The 20,480-nt window shown below is 38.1% G+C and overlaps 1 protein-coding gene across 1 annotated transcript in view; it reads right to left on the bottom strand.

Moving 5' to 3' along the window:
* Nucleotides 1-20,163, bottom strand: part of GMCL1 (germ cell-less 1, spermatogenesis associated) — a 57,591-nt gene extending 37,428 nt beyond the window's left edge. Inside the window, exons 1-5 of the mRNA XM_045827001.1 lie at nucleotides 19,681-20,163; nucleotides 5,999-6,122; nucleotides 3,951-4,047; nucleotides 2,699-2,796; nucleotides 492-604 (exon numbers count right to left, since the gene is read on the bottom strand). Of these exons, the coding sequence (XP_045682957.1) occupies nucleotides 492-604; nucleotides 2,699-2,796; nucleotides 3,951-4,047; nucleotides 5,999-6,122; nucleotides 19,681-19,940 (692 nt within the window). The 5' untranslated portion in view covers nucleotides 19,941-20,163. The remainder of the gene's footprint in view (nucleotides 1-491; nucleotides 605-2,698; nucleotides 2,797-3,950; nucleotides 4,048-5,998; nucleotides 6,123-19,680) is intronic.
* Nucleotides 20,164-20,480: the final 317 nt, after the last annotated feature.

Below are 20,480 nucleotides of genomic sequence, written 5' to 3'. Positions count from 1 at the left end.
AAAAATTTAGTATTATTTTTGTCAGCAGTTATTAAGGGAATATTCCCTTTATATTAATAAAAGCATTGCCAATTAAGAAAAACCTCATTTCAAGTTTGTGTTAAATTGTATATGAAAGAGTTTACATACTTCCATTACCTTCTTATAATTTAAAAATGGGTACTACAATTCTCAAGAGCTAAAAACACTGTCAGTAATTGCACCGATACAATGCCTAGCATGCCTACAATTTGAAAGATTTGATAGACAAGTCTACTATAAAGAGTGACCATAGTTTCTACAAGCATGTATAATCCACTCATGGTCACTTACAAAGACAACACTTTTGAGAAATTTATTAATTTGTCCAAATGTAAAAAGGAGCTTTTTATAACAAAATTCTATTCCCCTATCTTTTTTCTTCTTTCTTATCACTACACATTCTTTTAGAAAACCAAAGCAGCCAAACTCCCAAAAGTGAGATGGAAGGAAAAGCAAAAAGGGTAACTCACTTTTTCTTTACAGAATCTAATCCATAGGTCCCTGCTGATGTGTAATAGCCACATACAGTTTTCACATTAATTGTTTCCTTCATTGTCTCACCACACTGCTGTATTAAACCATCCTGTAAATATAAATAAGCACTGGAAAGGCCCATTTCACATGGGAAAAATTAGTTCTGAACACGTGCTTTTACATATTAAAAATATTAAAAAAGGAAGAAAGAAAAGAAAGAAAACTCATTAAGTGCAGCAAGCCTAAGTTTTTCATAAGTCCAGGAAAAATACTGAAAAAAATCCAGCAAGTATTCAACTAAATACTTGAAACTGAAAATGGAAGGGAGGGGATAAAAGCAGTAAGGTAGAAATGATATTGTTTTTCTCTTTCTTCTATTCTTCCTTTCCCTGGGACCTTTGCTAATTTAAGCAACATTTGGTCTGTTTTGCCAGATCTTTTTCAATTAAGACCTCTTTACATAACCATGTGATGGGTTAGGCAAGTAACCTATGAATCATCAGAGAGTGTTTACTGAAGTTTAAAATATTTAATCAATATCTGATGCACCTAAATTGAATATATTATTGTTTTAAACTTACATTGAAATTTTAGTCTGAAATGTTTACACAGAAGATTTAAAACAAACTTTATTCAATATATGGAGAGAATACTGTCACTTTTTACTCAAGTTTCTGAAATATATTCATGCAGGTGTATTATTAGGTTAAATAGTTAAGTCATAAAGATAACACAGAAAGTGGATTTAGAATAAAACCAAAAAAGGACTAAAGTTAGCAAATAAAGTATACTTAATGGAAATAAGAATTGTAGGGATCAAAACATTTTAAAAATCAAATATCCTCAACTAAGTACATTTAGCAAGCTATTAACTAATTTCAAATAAATCAGTATACAAATGCCACATAAAAGGAAATTAACTTTTGTTAAAGATCAAAATAAATCGTTGACTCTATTAGGATTTTAAACTTACCTGAAATTCATTCTAGACTTTCCTCCCCTTTCCCCTTAACATCTTCTTTGTCACCAAGCCCAGTGGATTATCCCTGTTTGATCTCTCTGGTATTCAGTTTTTCCTCTCCGTTCTTAACTTTACAACCCTAATTTAGACCCTCTTTGGATTATTACAATAGGTTTTATACTCATATTCCCTTCAATCCATCCTTCACATTGTTTCTGAAGCTTTCTTTCCAAAACGTAACTTTGTCTTTCTCCCAACTACAATCTTCCAAAAGTACTCAAACATAAAGTCCAAGCTTTTTAAAAGGTATAGAGGACTTTCATGATCTGGCCTCTGCCTCCCTCTCTCCAACCTTTCTTATGTTCTATGCTAGAGCCATGTTCCACTCAGATTCTCTAATTCTCCACAGTTTCACACCACTAGGTCTTAGTTTAATATCTGAAGTCCTCTCCTTCCCCTCCCTTGTACTTTGCAAAAGAAATACATTTTTTTGGTTTTCAAGACTCAGCCTCAAACACAATTTCTTTCTTTAACACCACCAGGTTGAAATGACCAATTTGTGCATCCACAAAATCCTATAAGATATTTATTATTGTTCCTATAATATTGGACAGCTCTGACATTACCTTTGGGTCTGCATATCAAGCCTCCCTCTCCCACTTGACATATTATATTGTGAGCTTCTTAAAGGCGGGGACAATATTTTAATTTACCTTTGGATCTTTTTACCTGATTTGGCACACTGCTTAATATACTTCTATTAAAGAAACAAATCTGTCCTTCTACCAATAGGTCATGTATATTTATACAGTTATTTCATAATTAGGAAAAAGTTTACATTATAATCACTTGATGTTTTTTGAACCCTTGAACTAAATGAATTACAGTTCATTACTAAATGAATTAGTAATTATAAGCTATCTGCTTTATAACAGTCAAAATAAGTCATTAATAAATAGAAATCTATAAATCGACTTAGACAAGTACATTTTTTTCCACATTAGGCATTCTTAGATGTCTATATAGAAATAGCTTGCATTCATTTTACATAGACATCATGACCTCTTCAGTTGTAATCAACTGCTTTTGGTCAAGCATTTTAGATAATGTCACAAATGGCATATTTATATAATTCATTTTTATTTTAAAAATTGTAAAAAGCTAAAATTTTTATTTTTAGAATAGATATTTTGAAACAAAGATATAACAATGATACTTTCTTTGAATAATGTGCATACTTACCAACTGTAGCATACAAGCTGCTGCCAGAATGGCAACAACTCGACTGGGCTTTATTAAAACATCATCTCGATACAGTGACCCAAATGCAACCTGTAGTGCTGAAGGCAAAAGGACATGTGTAGAAGGAACTAACAATTATATCTATAAGAGTATTACAAAAATAACAATGACTATCTTCACACACTAAGACATATGTATGAAGATACATATGTCTAGTATGTACTTAAAAGATAAGACACATATCACTAATTAAAATGCTAATAATGATTTACTGATTAATGATGCTAATTTAATGTTATACTAATAACATTAGTTATGCTAATGTTATAAATTTCCATTTATTTTACTAAATCAAGCTGGATTCTTCTAGATCTAATCTTGATGTTAATTGGTGGTCAGAATTCAAGCACCCTTGGGAAAAGTTTTAAAAGACACCCCTGGGTAGACCACTTTTTAAGTATAAGTGCAGACATAATGATAATCTTAACCCTGATGCTTCCAGTGCTTCACCACTGGCAAGTGTGGAACAGCTCATGGTCTTATCCATGTCACACTCTCACCCAGCCACCAGAGCTATCTAAGCCTGTCCATCCTGCTCTCCACTATACTTGTATCTATGTCCCACATGGTTTGCTTTATAAATATTCTTAACTTTTTTCTTTGTCTGTGGTGAGCACTGGGTACTTCAACTTGGGCTATCAAAGAGGGGAGAAGAAAGCACTGGAATAGCAATTAGGAGTACTATCGTCTAATCTAGGCTTATTAAACTGCTCTGAAACATAAAATAAGCCCCTTAAATCCTCTGGACCTCAGCTTCCTCATCTAAGAAACTTTATAGTGCTAAATCAACACTGATCATATAATTCATATCCTTTTGTTTCCATAAAAGGTCTTCATATATAGGGAATAATCAATGAATATTATTTCCAGCTTTTTTATAAAATAAAGTAATTAAAATAAATGGTCATACTTTTCCTTCCTACACCCTACATCCTTCATAGACCATGCAGATATATTTACAAACATAAGTAAAAAGATTAATATGGCCCATGTGACTAAAAAGATTAGAGACAAGTAGAACAGAACTGATAAACTACGGAGTAAATCAATATAATGTTGTCACCTTGGGGTATTAAATGGAGCTCTTTTCTAGTTTCCAAAGTTAGAAGAAAGTATTTATTTTCTACCAAAAGAATAAAAAGATTATGTTTTCATTATTTTGCATAATAGTAATAATTATGGTGGTACTTACCTTCTATATCAATATTCTGGTCAGGAATCTCCAATTCAATAGTATTCATGCCAGATTCTTTCCAAGAACCACTGAACATACTAGAAAAGTAGCCAGACTTAAAAAAAAAACCACCAAAACAATTATGCATTACTTTCTGTGTCTTCCAAATTATTTCCCTATTTTTAATGTTAAGCCTACCATTCTATCAAAACTAATCTGTCATAATATTTTAAGAGATAAAGAATTGCCAAGGAGAACAGAAATTGAGATGAGGGCACTTTAGGTATTTCAAAATATTTTCAGTTTAGTACTAATTTAATGAAAACTAAACCAAATTCTCATATCACTATCTGAACTGAATTCCTATACAGTTGAACTTCATTAGCTTTTTACTTAGAAACAATTTTTGGGCATATTTCATGTATATGTTTCCTTATCAATGACATTCTAAATTCAAACTTAGAAACTATGTTATATATCCATTTAAGTATCTCTTATAAACATATGATAACACACAAAGTGGACAAATGAAAATGTACCAAAGGAAGGGAACAGACTAAAAACCCTCAAACTGTTAAATCCTATTGTACCTCAGTGGCTGTAAAAAGGGTCAGACCAGTCCCAAGCCAATACTAACAGGATGATTCCCTAGAAACTAGGGAAAAGCCAACGTTTAGTTTTATTTAATCAGAAAATTCAAGAATGAACCTGAATTCTTGGGAAGGTTCCAGAATGGATGCAGTCTTTAGTTACTTACTGGATAGCACCTCTCACAGAATTACTTTGGAATAGATCAAATATGAACTAATTTATTTAAAAATTTTTTCTGGCTGGGTGGGTGGGTTGGAATGGGAGTGAAAGATAGAAAATTGTACTGCAACAACAATTAAAATAAAATTAAAAAATAAAAATAGAACATATTTATACCAGAAAAAAAATAATTTTTTTTTCTGAGTACTTAGTATAGACAAGGCACTATGAACATAGCAGTAAATAAAACATACAGTTTCTGCCCTCAGGGGGCTTATAGTTTAGCATGTGGCTTGCACTATTATCAATCCAGTTTCTCCTGAGAGGGAAGGAGGCATTTCATCCTTAAATTCACAAAACTGCTTTTGAGAGACTGAAAAGAAAGATATGGACTATTTCCTCAAGTTGAAACCAATATTCTGACATATTCTCTAGGCTATATACTTTAAGGCAAAATAAAAGTGTTCAAAAAATTAAATAAAAAAACTGTAGTTAAAATGTTAGAAGAAATTTTCTTTCAACTATTTCTACTAAAAAAAAATCTTAAACTATACTGTCTTACCAGTAATTATTGTCAAATGGTGAAAAAGAGAGGGAAAAATATTAAGCTCCACAGGATAAGAACTGAATTGTTCACTGCTCTATTCCCAGTGCCTAGAACAATGATTTGAAGAAAAGACAGATTTGATGAAGAAATAAAATATTTGAGCTATCAGAGTAATATTTATTTTAGTTAGAAAGTTTTGAATGTTTAAAATGGGCTGGCAGATAGTAATATTATCAGCACAGAAATCAAATAGGTGTATCAGCTAAATAAGTCTATAAACTTTTTAAAAATGTTGTCTTTAATTTAACTGCATTTTCCAGGATAGAAGGAAGAGTAAGTGTCAAGAACTTTCAACTTTAACTACAGAGCAACATTGCATCTGAATTCACCCAGTTAAATAATCATTTACATATTAAACAAATTTGGCAACCTTAACTTTAATGTTAAACATTTTTTTCCCATAATTTTTTCCCTTTTGTCAACAGAAGGCACCAAAATTAGCACCTAACTGAAGTAATGACAAAAAGGTATCTATTGCTATGGTAGTATGACAATGAAAATTCAAAATCTACTTTCCTAGACCAAACTAAGTTTTCACTAACAATGTTTGCTATATTGCTAATAAAACAAAACTTTTAATCAGATGCTAGGGCTTAATCACTGCTCATATAAAAGATTATTGTAAAATGCAAATATAAAGAACATGACTTAAAGGAGTCTGAGTTTTTTTAAATGACTACCTTGGTTATTCAAAAAGAAAAATACTTACTTGACATAAATATATTTTGTGTAAGCTCCACTCTTCTCCTAGAGCGCAAATCTTAATGTCACTATTTTCACCATTCAAAAATAATGTTTGATAAATATATTTGGATGTACTCTTTAATTTTTTCCTGTTAAAAGAAATGTAGGTGTTACATATGTGTACAACTGAACTTTTTACTGATTTTACATATAATTCAAAATATTCCTTTTGTTCAATTTCTATTAAATAGAGTCAACCTGTGTAAAAGGACAGAGGGATACGACATATTTAAATTTGCTCATGTACAGAAGAATTAATTTAAAAATGAATAGCAGTGGTTATTTCTGAGGTAATTCATTCCCAAAAGGGGTAATAGAGGATAGATGGAGGAAGAAGCATGAGAGGGAGACCTTTCACATCTTTTTACAACTTTCAATTTTTGAACGAAGTCAATTACCCATTCAATAAATTAAGAGAAGTCAGAGTGATTTTTCCTTATTTCCTTTTAGAAATCTGCACTGTGAAGGATTTCAACGCAACAACAATAATACTGCTATAGAATTACAAAATGAAGAACATGAGTAAAAATTTCACCTGTCTAGGTAATTTTAAAAATAACTTACATTTAACATTAGTTTGGTACCAAACTATTCTAAAAACTAGTTAAAATGTCCTCCCTCCTCCCTGCCCCCCAATTGACAATTGGTTCTCAACCTTACACCAAAGGTTCTCAAAACTATGTTCAATGGGAAACTGGCTACCAGCGAGAGCTGAGAAGTAAATGCTGGGCATCCCACCTAACTTCAACCAGGGCAGCATCACACACTCTATCTGCTAACATCTTGGAATTCTGCATAAGGTTTAATTTAAACAAATAAATTTTTTGAAGTTTGATAATCATTGCATAAGGCGATCCAGTAGATAAGAAAAGCCCTAGATAGAGGATGATCCATATCTTTTATATTCCTGGCTAAGCCTGAGAGCTTTCCTGGTAGTTTAAAATTTTTAGTCTTTTAAAAAATGAAATAACTGTTTCAGATAGTGTCTTGAACCAGTATATTTAACATCTCTTCCCAAAAGACAGTAAAAATAGCATCTGCTTTGGTGGTAGACATACTGGGGTTTGAGTCCCAGCTTCACCACAGCTCAATTACCCCAGATGTAAAGAGGGTACCAATAGAACCCCCTTCAGTGGGTTACTGTGAGAAATAAATGACACTATAAAGTTTCCAGTACCTGGTAGCACCCTCTCCAACTTACATTAAAAGATTAAAAGTACAGAAAGGAGTAAGTCCACAACAGCAAAAAGTGAGGGTGGGCTTATTTCCTGCTGAGAGAACTCTATGAATCTGAAAGTTAGAAAATAGATGAATGGAAAAGAGCATTGAAAGCTACATCCAGGACTTCCGGCAAGATGGAGGAATAGGTGGACGCACCGTACCTCCTCGCACAACCAAGATTAGAACAACAATAATTTACAGACAAAATAACACTCAGAACTGATAGAGGATTTATCTGAATGGCAGTCGGGCAGCCAAGAAGTTGAAGTAGGCCCGTACATCCAGACTGGTAGGAGACAACGAGCTGGGCGGGCGCGGGGCTGGTGCGGGTCGGCGGCGCATGGAGGTCGGGGAAAATTTGGCTCAAAATCGGTGCGACAGCCATCCGGGGCGCAAACACAGCGGTGATCCCTGAGTACGCAAGCTGCAGCTGGTGGACTCAGTGAGGCAGTGATTGTGGACCAGGGCAGAGTTCGCAGCCCAGAATCCCAGAGAAGGGTCTGAGCCCAGGAGAACGGATCTACCGCCATTGTTCCATCCCGTCCCCACTCCCGCCCCTGCCCCCACATATAACGTCACAATCTAGCGACTGGGGTGCCCAGCTCTGGTGAACACCTAAGGCTCCGCCCCGCACTGTAACAAGAACGACCAGACCGGGAAAAAAAAAAAAAGGAGAGACAGGGAAAGACATAAGACATGTTTCCAACAGAACAGATCAGTCCCCCAGGACTCATCCTTTTGAGCGACCAAGAAATAGCCAATCTATCAGATGCACAGTTCAAAACACTGGTGATCAGAAAGCTCATGGAATTGGTTGATTTTGGGTGCAATTTAGATGAAAGGATGCAGGTTACCATAAAAGAGATGCAGGAAGATACGCGGAGGAGAGCCAATAGTGAAAGGAAGGGATCTGAGTCTCAAAATAATACAGTGGACCAGAAGGAAGATAGAATCAACCAAGCAGGAAAGCATGATGAAATAAGAATTCAAAAAATCGAGGAAAAGCTTAAGAGCATCCAGGACACCTTTAAACGTTCCAACATCCGAATTATAGGGGGTACCAGAAGGGGAGGAGCAACAAGTGGAAAAGTTATTTGAACAAATAATAAAGGAGAACTTCCCCATTCTGGCAAAGGGAACAGTCTTCCAAGAAATCCAAGAAGCTCAGAGAGCCCCAAAGAAGTTGGACCCAAGAAGAAACACACCAAGGCACATCATAATTACATTAGCCAAGGTAAAAATGAAGGAGAGAATCCTAGAAGTAGCAAGAGATAAGGGGACAGTAACCTACCAAGGAGTTCCCATCAGACTGTCAGCTGATTTCTCCAAAGAGACCTTACAGGCAAGAAGGGGCTGGAAAGAAATATTCCAAGTCATGAAAGACAAGGACCTACATCCCAGATTGCTCTATCCAGCAAAGCTCTCATTTAGAATGGAAGGGAAGATAAAGTGCCTTTTAGACAAGGTCAAATTAAAGGAGTTCATCATCACCAAGCCCTTATTTTATGAAATGCTAAAAGGACTTATCTAAGAAAAGAAGATAAAGAAAAGACATGTATAGTAAAAGGACAGCAAACTCACAATTATTAACAACCACACCTAAAGGAAAACAAAAACAAACTAAGTAAACAACTAGAACAGGAACAGAACCACAGAAATGGAGGGCACATGGAGGGCAAGCAGCAGGGGGGGGGGTGGGAGGAGGAGAGGGGGAAAAAGGTATAGAGAATAAGTAGCATAGAATGTAGGTTGAAAATAGATAGGGGGAGGGCAAGAATAGTACGGGAAATGTAGAAGCTAAAGAACTCATAAGTATGACACATGGACATGAACTAAAGGGGGGGGGGAACGTGGGTGGGAGAGGGGGTACAGGGTGGAGGGGAGAGAAGGGGGGAAATGGGGCAACTGTAATAGCATAATCAATAAAATATATTAAAAAAAAAGAAAGCTACATCCAAAATATATCATGAAGTTCTAGGATGGAGACTGAAGCCCATTCGCCCTTCAGGACCTGTGTAGATGTTTGTAGGTGTATGCTGGGAGGATGAGGTCTCAGGGGAAACAAAAGGTAAAAGTAGAAAGTGAGGCGGAAAATGGGAAGCTTGTTCCCTTAAAGGCCTTCTCCATTCTCTATGAACACAGAGTACAGATAACTAAGGTATAAAGATTCCAAGGATCTTCTAGAAAGAAAAAAAGCAAATCATCAGAAAGATCTGACTTTATAGGTATTGTGCCTCAGACAAAGCAATCCCTCTTCTGGCATATGAAGAATCTGTAGCCTGATAGGTTCCAACCTATTCACCCTAAATCACGGTCCCCATACTGTATGTCAAAGCACCTAGAGCACCACAGCAAACTCAGGTAGGCATGTGGAATATTCTAAATTTGAAGGAAACACAGCAATATTTTTCAGATATCATATAGTCTACTACTATTAAGTTGGTTGGACAAAACTACGAGGTATTTCTTTAGGACCCAAGGTGCCATGAAGAAAATTAGTGAGAGGACTTCTGGTTAAGATGGAGGCATAAGTAGGTACACTGTGCCTCCTCACACAACCACAAGAAGGACAACAATTTAAAAACAAAAGACAACCAGTACCGACAGAAAATCAAACAGTATGGAAGTCCGGCAACCAAGGAGTTAAAGAAGAAACATTCATCTGGACGGGTATCGGGTGGAGATGAGCAGCTGGGCAGAGAGGACTCTCGGTGAGGTGGATTTCGGACTGGGTGGTCCCACATTTGCATGCAGGTAGACCAGGAGGAACAACTGGGGCACGAGACAAACTGCACAACCCAGGGTTCCAATGTGGGGAAATAAAGCCTCAAACCTTTGATTGAAAACACCTGTGCGGGTTGAGGTGGCAGTGAGAGAAACTCCCAGCCTCACAGGAGAGTTCATTGGAGAGATCCACAGGGCCCTAGAATGTACACAAACCCACCCATCCACCCACCCAGGAATCAGCAGCAGAGGGGCCAAATTTGCTTGTGGGTAGCAGGGGAAATGGCTGAAAACCAGCAGAGAGCGTAGCAAGCAGCACGGTTCCCTTTTGGACCCCTCCCTGACATACAGCATCACAAGGCAGCGAGGTGGGTTGCCCCACCCTGGTGAACACCTAAGGCTCCACCCCTTATTATGTAACAAGTGTGCAGAGACAAAAAAAAAAAGGGCCCAAATGAAAGAACATATCAAAGCTCCAGAAAAAAATATAACTAAGTGATGAATAGATAGCCAACCTATCAGATGCACAGTTCAAAATACTGGTTATCAGGACGCTCACAGGATTGGTTGAATATGGTCACAAATTAGAGGAAAAAATGAAGGTTATGATAAGTGAAATAAAGGAAAATGCACAGGGAACCAATAGTGATGGGAATGAAACTGGGACTCAAATCAATGGTGTGGACGAGAAGGAAGAAAGAAACATTCAACCAGAATAGAATGAACAAAACAATGAAGAGAGGCTTAAGAACCTCCAGGACATCTTTAAACGTTCCAACATCAGAATTGTAGGGGTGCCAGAAGGAGAAGAGGAAGACTAAGAAATTGAAAACTTATTTGAACAAATAATGAAGGAAAACTTTCCCAATCTGGCAAAGGAAATAGACTTTCAGGAAGTCCAGGAAACTCAGAGAGTCCCAAAGAAGTTGGACCCAACGAGGAACATACCAAGGCACATCATAATTACATTACCCAAGATTTAAGATAAGGAGAGAATCTTAAAAGCAGCAAGAGAAAAGGAGACAGTTACCTACAAAGGAATTCCCATAAGACTGTTATCTGATTTTTCAAAAGAAACCTTACACACAAAAAGTGGCTGGAAAGAAGTGTTCAAAGTCATGAAAGGCAAGGACCTACATCCAAGATTGCTCTGTCCTGCAAAGCTATCATTTAGAATGGAAGGGCAGATAAAGTGCTTCCCAGATAAGGTCAAGTAAAGGAGTTCATCATCACCCAGCCCTTATTGTATGAAATGTTAAAGGGATTTATCTAAGCAAAAGAAGATAAAAAATATGAACAGTAAAGTGACAACAAACTCATAGCTATTAATAACCACACTTAAAACAAAAACAAACAACTAGAACAGGAACAGAATCAGAGAAATAGAGATCACATGGAGGGTTATCAGTGGAGGAGTCGGGGGGTGGACAGAGGGGTAAAAGGTACAGAGAATAAGTAGCATAAATGGTACATAGAAAATAGGGGGAGGTTAAGAATAGTATAGGACATGTAGAAAACAAAGAACTTATATGTATGACCCATGGACATGAACTAAAGGTGGGGAATATGGGTGGGAGGGGGTGTGCAGGGTGGAGGGCAATAAAGGGGGGAAAATGGGACAACTATAATAGCATAATCAATAAAATATATTTTTAAAAAGCCAATTTTCCACATTAATGCATAAATTTTTAAAATCCTCTAAAAGTTCAAACAGAATTTAAAAATGTATATAATAAAATAAAAAAAAGAAAATTACTGAGACACCAAGGGTACTGTAAACAAAGTTTAGGAATCTCTGCTCTAAAACAAAGCATGCCCCACCCATATCCAACTTAGCAGTCAGTCTTCCTACTCAAAGGGGAGGCTTTGTAGAATCAGATCTACTTACTCAATTAACACATAACACACACATACATGCAGAGCAGCTATTCTTAAACATAAGCAAACAATCAAGGATCACCCAACTGGAGGAAATATAATTCAGGGAAAAGAAAACTTAAAAACAAAACACTCTAATGAATACACTTAGAGATTGAGAATATTATCTTTATAAAATAACAGGATGCTATGATAAAGCATTATGCAGAACAAGAGCTTAGACACCCAAAATATGGTTGCTGAAATTAAAAAGCCATAAGAAAGGATGAATGATAAAATTAAGGAAATTTCTCAGAATATAAAGCAAAAAAGAGCTAGAATGATAAAAAAAAAAGAGAAAAAGGTGCAATCCAAGAAACCCCAAATCCAATATAAAGGGATCCAAGAAATAAAACAAAAATAACAGAAGAAAGAAAATTATGGAAGAAATTAATTAAAAACAGTTTCTTCCAACTAAAATAAGATTGTAACAAAAATTAAAAAAGGATATGCCAGTACTAAGACTATTAACTTAGAACATTAGGTAAATCCCAAAACAGAAAAAAAATTACAAAAGTTCCAGAAAGAAAAAAAATGGTCACCTAAACAGAAAAGAAAATTAGCCTTGAGCAGTGTAGCTCAGTTGGTTGAGCATCATCCAGCAAAACAAAAAGTCATAGGTTTGATTCCTGGTCAGAGCACATGACTGGGTTGTGGGCATGGTCTCCGGTTGGGGCATATGTGAGAGGCAACTGAGTGACATTTCTCTCACACGTCGATGTTGCTCTTTCTCTCTCTCTTCCCCTCTCTCTAAAAATATATAAAATATTTTTATTTTAAAAAAGAAAATTAGACCAGCGTCAAATTTCTCATGACCACTGTGACCTATGTGAAGACCACGAAGTAACATAATCAAAGACTTGAAAAGTTACTTTAGATTACATTTGCAAGAGACTAAATTTACATTCAGATAAGCACAAATTACCTTCTTTTACACCCATTTTTAAGAAAATATTTCAAGCCCTGGCTGGTGTAGCTCAATGGATTGAGCGCGGGCTGCGAACCAAAGTGTCGCAGGTTCGATTCCCAGTCAGGGAACATACCTGGGTTGCAGACCATGACACCCAGCAATCGCACATTGATGTTTCTCTCTCTCTCTCTTTCTCCCTCCCTTCTCTCTCTAAAAATAAATAAATAAAATCTTAAAAAAAAAGAAAATATTTCAGCATGCAGTAAATGAGTGAGAAAGAAAAAAATACAGGCTACAGAAAACAGTGGCCCCAATCTAGAGATGGAGTAAAAGTAAGTCCTAGGACAAATGCAGACCTAGAGAGAAATGGATCCAGATTGGAAAAGGAGGATGGAGGGACCCAAGAGGGAAGCTTTGGGGTTACAGTAGAAGGAATCCATATAGGCATGTTTGGAAAGATAGACAAACCTGAAGATGTGGTGAAGGAATATAACTGTATTTTGTCGTGCATAATATGCACTTTTGTGCCCAAATTTTTTAGGGAAAATATGAATGCACATTATACATAGGTAATACTAATTCCATATCTATAGATAAAATTCTTGTACCTTGTATCTGTTCTTGTGTTTTGTAATTATATGTTACATAAAGTTTCTTGTACCATAGTATATTCAAAAATAAATGCTGACATTCCCTTATAATACAAAAAAAACAAGCATCTAAATATAAATAAATTTTTTTTTATTTTACTTATTTTTAGAGAGAGGGGAAGGGAAGGTGAACGAGAGGAAGAGAAACATCATGTGTGGTTGCCTCTCATGTGGCCCCATCTAGGGACCTGGCCTGCAACCCAGGCATGTGCCCTGATTGGGAATCGAACTGGCAACCCTTTGACTCACAGGCCCGCACTCAATCTGCTGAGCTACACCAGCCAGGGCTAACTATAAATAAATAACTGAACTAAAAAATTAGAAATGCACTGAAAGATTTTTTTCCTCAAAGTTTGGGACAAAAACATGGGTGTGTATTATATATGGAAGTGCATTATACATGACAAAATATGGTATTCTTTTGTCAACAAAAGGGATATAGGTGGAAAGAGACAGAAACTCCAGGAAGAGGACTTCAAGTCAAGATGGTGGTATAGGTAAACATGCAACCTCCTCACACAACTGCATCAAAATTACAACCAAACTATAGAACAACCATCATTCAGAACCATCAGAAATTAAGCTGAATGGAAGCCCTACAACTATGGAGTTAAAAAAGAAACTACACTGAGACTGGGAGAAGGAGCAGAGACAAGGAATGGGCTGGTACCATAGACATGTGTACTGAATAAAAATCAGGAGGAATATCTCAGTATCAAGGGGTCCCAGACCCACATCAGGTCCCCCAGCCCACGGTCCCAGTGCCAGGAAGGTAAATTTCCATAACTTCTGGCTATAAAAATCAGTGGGGATTGAGGCTGTGGAAGACAAACTGCTCAAGTTTCAGGCAGTTCCTCTTAAAGGACTCACACAGACTTACTTGAACTCATTCTTTCCGAACTCCAGAACCGAGGCAGCAGATATGAGAGGCATCAGGGACACACAGGAAGGAAATGAATTGTCCAGCATCAGGGTGAAAGATGAGGGGGCAGCTTTCTCCCAGAAAGAAATGGTGGCAGAGGCCACTGTTCCTTTTCTGAGCCCTCCTCCCACAAAGGCACAGAGCCATATCTGAGACTCTATTAACCTGCCTCATACTGTTTGACCCACCTTGGTGATTCCCTGAGGCCCTGCCCCACCCAACTTTCAGGTTCACCCAAGCTGTTTCCAGTGGCTTTTCCATATGAATGGCTTGTCATACCATGCTTCAGAGTTTCTTAAGTTCTCTCAAACAAGCAAACCTTTCACTAAGTTGCCTTAGGCTTGGCCCTAGCAGAAGCCAGCCTTAGTTCACAGCTTGGTCTCTTCTGGGCATCTCTCAGCCCAGCACAAGTAGTGACCATCTGAAGACTGCTTTATAGCTAATGCTGTGAACCCTGAACAGAACACAGGCAATGGCTGAAACTGGATGTGCCAACAGCAATCAAGGCTCAACTACAACAGGAGAGTTTACAGAGCCCCACAGTGGGTGCACATTAAGTACCCAGTTTGAGTAACAGGGGAGGCTGTGCCACTGGGCCTGACAGGATATCTACTACATTAAGCTACTCTATCAAGCCTGGGAGACATAGTAGCTCTATATAGTATATAAAAACAAATACAGGGAGGCTGCCAAAATGAGGAGACAAAGAAATGTGACCCAAATGAAAAAAAACAGATCAAAACTTCAGGAAAAGAAATAAACTCTATGGAGATAAGCAATCTATCAGAGTCAGAGTTCAAAACAGTGGTTATAAGGATGCTCAAGGAACTTAGTGAGGACCTCAGCAGTATAAAAAAGATCCAGTCAGAGATGAATGATATACTAACTGAAATAAAGAACAATTTACAGGGAATCAACAGTAGAGTGGATGAAAACAAGAATCAAATCAGATATTTGGAACATAAGGAAGCAAAAAATAACCAATCAGAACAGCAAGAAGAAAAAGGAATAAAAAGAAAATGAGGATAGTGTAAGGAGCCTGTGGGACAACTTCAAGCACACCAACATTTGCATCATAGGGGTGCCAGAAGCAGAAGAGAAAAAGCAAGAAACTGAAAACCTATTTGAAAACATAATGAAAGAAAACATTCCTAACTTGGTGAAGGAAATAGGCAAGTTTAGGAAGCACAGAGAGTCCCAAACAAGATGGATACAAAGAGGCCCACTCCAAGACACATCATAATTAAAATGCAAACAGTTAAAAACAAAGAATTTTAAAAGCAGCAAGAAAAAAGCAGTTAGTTACCTACAGGGGAATTCCCATAAGACTATTAGCTGCTTTCTCAAAAGAAACTTTGCAGCCTAGAAGGCGTTGGGAAGAAATATTCAAAGTGATGAAAAGCAAGGACCTGCAACCAAGATTACTCCACCCACCAAAGCTATCATTTAGAATCAAAGGATGGGATAAAGAGCTTCCCAGACAAAAAGCTAAAGGAGTTCATTATACCAAATCAGTATTTAAAAAAAAAAAATTTAATTTTAATTGTTGTTTAAGTACAGTTTTCTGCCTTTTGCCACCATCCCAGCCCACCACCACAGCCCTCCCTACCTCACTCCTATTTCCACCCCCCCTCCTTGTTATTGTCCATGTGTCCTTTAAACTTGTTCCTGCAAACCCTTCCCCTTTTCCCCTGAAATTCCCTCCCCTCTCCCCTCTGGTCACTGTCAGCCTGTTCTCTATTTCAGTGTCTTTGGTTGTATTTTGCTTGCTTTTTTGTTTTGTTGATTAGGTTCCTGTTAAAGGTGAGATCATATGGTATTTGTCTTTTACTGCCTGGCTTACTTCGTTTAGCATAATGCTTTCCAGTTCCATCCATGCTGTCACAAAGGGTAGGAACTCCTTCTTTCTTTCTGCTGCATAGAATCCCATTGTGTAAATGTACCATAGTTTTTTAATCTAAATCAGTATTATATGAAATGTTGAAGGGTCTTCTTTAAGAAGAAGAATATAAAAACTATGAATAATAAAATGGAAATAAATACATATCTATCAACAATTTAACCTAAAAAACAAAATAAACAAAGAGAACAGAAATGGAATCATAGATACAGAGAACGTTTTGATGGATGGCAGATGGAAGGGGATGGGGGGATGGGTGAAAAAGGTGAAGGGATTAAGAAGTACAATATGGTAGTTACAGAATAGTCATGGGGATGTAAAGTACAGCATAGGGAACAGAGTAGCCAAAGAACATATAGGCAGGAAAAATGGACAATGGTATGGTGATTGCCTGATGGAGTGGGGGTGCGGATGGGTATAAGGGAGCATAGGAAAAAAAATTGGGACAACTGTGATGTCATCAACAATAAAATATAATTTTAAAAACAGAAAGAACCTCCAGGAAAATAAAGCAATAAAAAAAGGCTTTTTCTCAATAAGATAACACATGAAAACAGGGTGTGACTTAATGCACTTCATGGAATATAAGAGATTCCATTTGACTATGAGGTTAGAAAATTTCTCCAAGAGAAAAACAGGGGGTGAGAGTTGTGACATTGGGCCCATAAAGTATGATTTATGGTCCTAGCACACTATTTGACTCTGGAGTGAACATTATTTACATAGTTATAAGAACAAATACTATTGCTAGATTTCAATATTTAGAGGCAATCCAAGGACAAAACACTCAAGATCTAGTTGCAGAAAAGCTGAGTTTTAATAATTTTGTTAATGTAAAGTAAAACATGCAGGTGAGAAAAGGTATGAGGTAGAAGGTGGGCATGGAAACCAAAGCTTTTCAAGAAATAGTTGGTTAAAGTGGGAAAGCATGCCAGACAACCTCAGGAAGTATATCAGTGCCAAAATTCTAGGTCTTAATATTTTTGTAATTAATCTTTTAAAGAGAGAGAGCAAGAAACATCAACTTGTTCCACTTATTTATGCATTCACTGGTTGCTTCTTGTATGTTCCCTGACTGGAGATCTTGGCATATCAAGACAACACTCTAACCAACTCAGTTTCCCAGCCAGGGCCTTAATATTTTCTTCTACCTTTCAACCATACTGAGCTAAATAAGACAGGCATCTTCCACTGATATATACACATAATAAACTCTGATATGCACTTTCTAATAAAAGTTTGCTTTAAAGACTTTGCATTCCAGTCCACTCATGTAATCCAGGGTTTGGCAAACTTCTGTAAAGGCCTAGACCAGGGGTGTCAGATTCATTTTCCCTGGGTGCCACATCAGCCTAGCAGTTGCCTTCAAAGGGCCGAATGTAATTTCAACTCCTTAACAGTTAAGGAGTAGTTACATTATACACTCCTAAAATTATTTTGGCCCTTTGAAGGCAACTGCTAGGCTGATGTGGCCCCTGGTGAAAATGAGTTTGACACCTCTTGCCTTGACAGTACTTTCAGCTTGGTAAGCCAGGCAGCCTCCAAGCCAATTTTGTCAGTACCTTAATGGGCAGTTTCCTGCTTGCCAGCCTCAGCCTACCACATCCCAGCAAACTTCACTATTTCTGGGCTACAAGCATACCTCCTCCAACATCAGAATCTTAGCCTGGATATGGCAGCACTATTCCAAATTTGTTCCTTCCTTAGGTATTCTGTCTCAGACCTAGAAGGAGTAACTACTTTCGATATTCTCTGTCTTTTTTATAGATCTCTTTACCTTAGTAGTTTGCCTTCAGAAGTCAATTTCCAGTTACTTGCTGTTAATAGTTATATTAAATTTTCCCCAATCAAATTACTGTGTGACTTCTTTCTTTTAAATGGACCATAACACATATATTTCAACAATGACATATTAAATGTAAGTGTCCTAAATACTAATTAGAAAGCAGACATTATCCTATTGGACTCAAAATATTTTAAAAAACAACCAAGACCTAACTTTATCTACAAGATAATACTTTAAATATAAAGACACAGGTAAAAAGGGAAGGATGGAAAAAGATACACCTTTCAAACAATTATTAAAATAAAGTGATAGTATACTACTATATTACCAGAGATAAAGAGGCATTTTGTAATAATATAGAGTCAGTTCATCATGGAGATAATATTTACTGAGTGCTTCTATACCAGGCACTATTCATTGTATGCATTCTAATATTTGTGAAGCCCTATAAGGCAATTATTAGTATCTCCATTTTACTTATAAGGAAAAAAAGTCTATTATGTGCAGAATACAAGCTAACCTCAGAATATGAGCTGTTAAAACTATATTATGCTGACTCTCCAAAAAGGTTACAATTTGACATGGGGGGTTCATTTCGGGGCATTCTTACATAAAACGTATGAAAGATTTTATGAATAAATTAACATAAGATCTCTACAACATTTTTATTTTACAATATATAACATTTGTGTAGCAAAAAAAATTTTAATCATTTTTAAAATTTCACTTAAAAATTTAAGTCTATGTGACCCCAGTCAACTGGTTGGGTGTCAGCCTACAAACTGAAAGGTCACCCAGGATTCCCGGTAGGGCACATGTGTGGGTTGTGGGTTCAGTATAACAACAATTGATCCTGTTTCTCTCTCACATCGATGTTTCTCTTCCTCTCTCCCTCTCTACCCCCTTTCTAAAATAAAAAAATTAAAATAAATTTTAAGAAAACAGACCAACCATATTGTTTATGTGAAAACACATCCTACTTAGAAACTATATTCCAGTTCACAAGTAAATATCCTGGTTGTTTCAACTCTTTGAAAAAAGGTCAAGCAAGCTGCAGCACATATCCACAGTGTATGTTCAAGTACTAGAGACGTTAAAAGACTGTTCCTACTAAGGAACATATGTGAACTATATTGATAAAGTTCACCTTTACAGTTAAGAACTATAATCACTTCCGCTACACTGAGTGGACGACAATGGGAGTGCCCATCTCAGACTAAATTTACTCGTCTGTACCATTTAAGGCAGCCGGATGAAAAACAACTTATCCTACTGCCACCTACTCAGAGAGGACAAAGATGTATCACGGAAGGCCGGCCAGCCAGTCGTGTCTAAGATTTAATGAGACGCAAGCTTCGGCTTGGCGTTTCTGAGTCTCATCTTGGGGCCATAACATCATCCTGGCAGCGTCTGTGGTTTATAATCCAGAATACCAAGCGTCTCCCAAGGCACTTCCCATCCGCCCTGCATCGGAGGGCTCCTACCTTGTCAAGGACACGTCCGCTTTTCACAGGCTGGGACAGTGCAGCAACCCCCCAAGCACACCGGATGCCAGGCTAGTCCCCAGGCCAGGCCGCTGAAGCCACCCAACAGGTGCGGGCGCGTCCCACCACATACCTTCGAGGAGTGTTGAGGAGACGCTGCTGCTCATTCCCTTCCTCCTCATCCTCCTCTGTCTCGGAGTCGGGGTGACAGTAGCAGAGGGCCCCGCTGCTCCGCTTGCGCTTGCGGCTGCCGGAGCAGTAACAGAAACCTTGGCCGGCCGCGTCGCCACCAGTCTCCGGCCTTCGGGCCGAGCCCCCAGTCCTGGAACCCGGCTCCTGCTGGGCATGGGTTCGCCCCGGTTGGCGCAGCACTCGGCTGCTCAGCGATCCCATGGGCTACGGCTCCCCGGGGTTTCAGGGAGCGCACCTCAGGGAACCCAGCGGACCCGGTCTCCCGCCATGCAGTCCCTGCTGCTGCTTCGATCTCTAAGTGCCTACACGGCTACTTTTTCACCCGCAGCCCCGACCGTTGCTGCGGACGCCACCGCCTCCATCCAGTGCCCCACCCGCTGCGTCTATCCTCGCGGCGTCTCAGGACTACACAGGACCTGCCCCAAGCTTTCGCAAATAAGCGCGGACCGGATGGCGCATGCGCTCGGCGAGCCTCCGGAAGGGGCGGGGAAAGGTGGGTGTGCTTGGCGGGTGAAGTTGGTGCAGAGCGACTGTGGGAAGAAGGGTGATTCGTGATTCGTGCGTGCAAGCTGGTGTTGTAGTCTTCCAGTATCTCATACCCACCTTAATTTGGTGGTCTGCCTAGCACTTAGCATTATTCCACACACCCCGTTTGTTAACTAGATCAGGAATTGCAACTCATTCATACTTTCTGCAAAAGTTATTTGAGCTCCAAATGTCCACTGGGCCTTGTGCTAGGTA

The sequence above is a fragment of the Phyllostomus hastatus genome, unplaced genomic scaffold (genome assembly GCF_019186645.2).
Source record: "Phyllostomus hastatus isolate PE091 unplaced genomic scaffold, TTU_PhHast_1.1 phas_scaffold_78, whole genome shotgun sequence".
NCBI classification, from domain to species: Eukaryota; Metazoa; Chordata; class Mammalia; order Chiroptera; family Phyllostomidae; genus Phyllostomus; species Phyllostomus hastatus.
The sequence above is the reverse complement of the archived record's forward strand: the minus strand, read 5'-3'. Positions and strand labels throughout refer to the sequence as shown.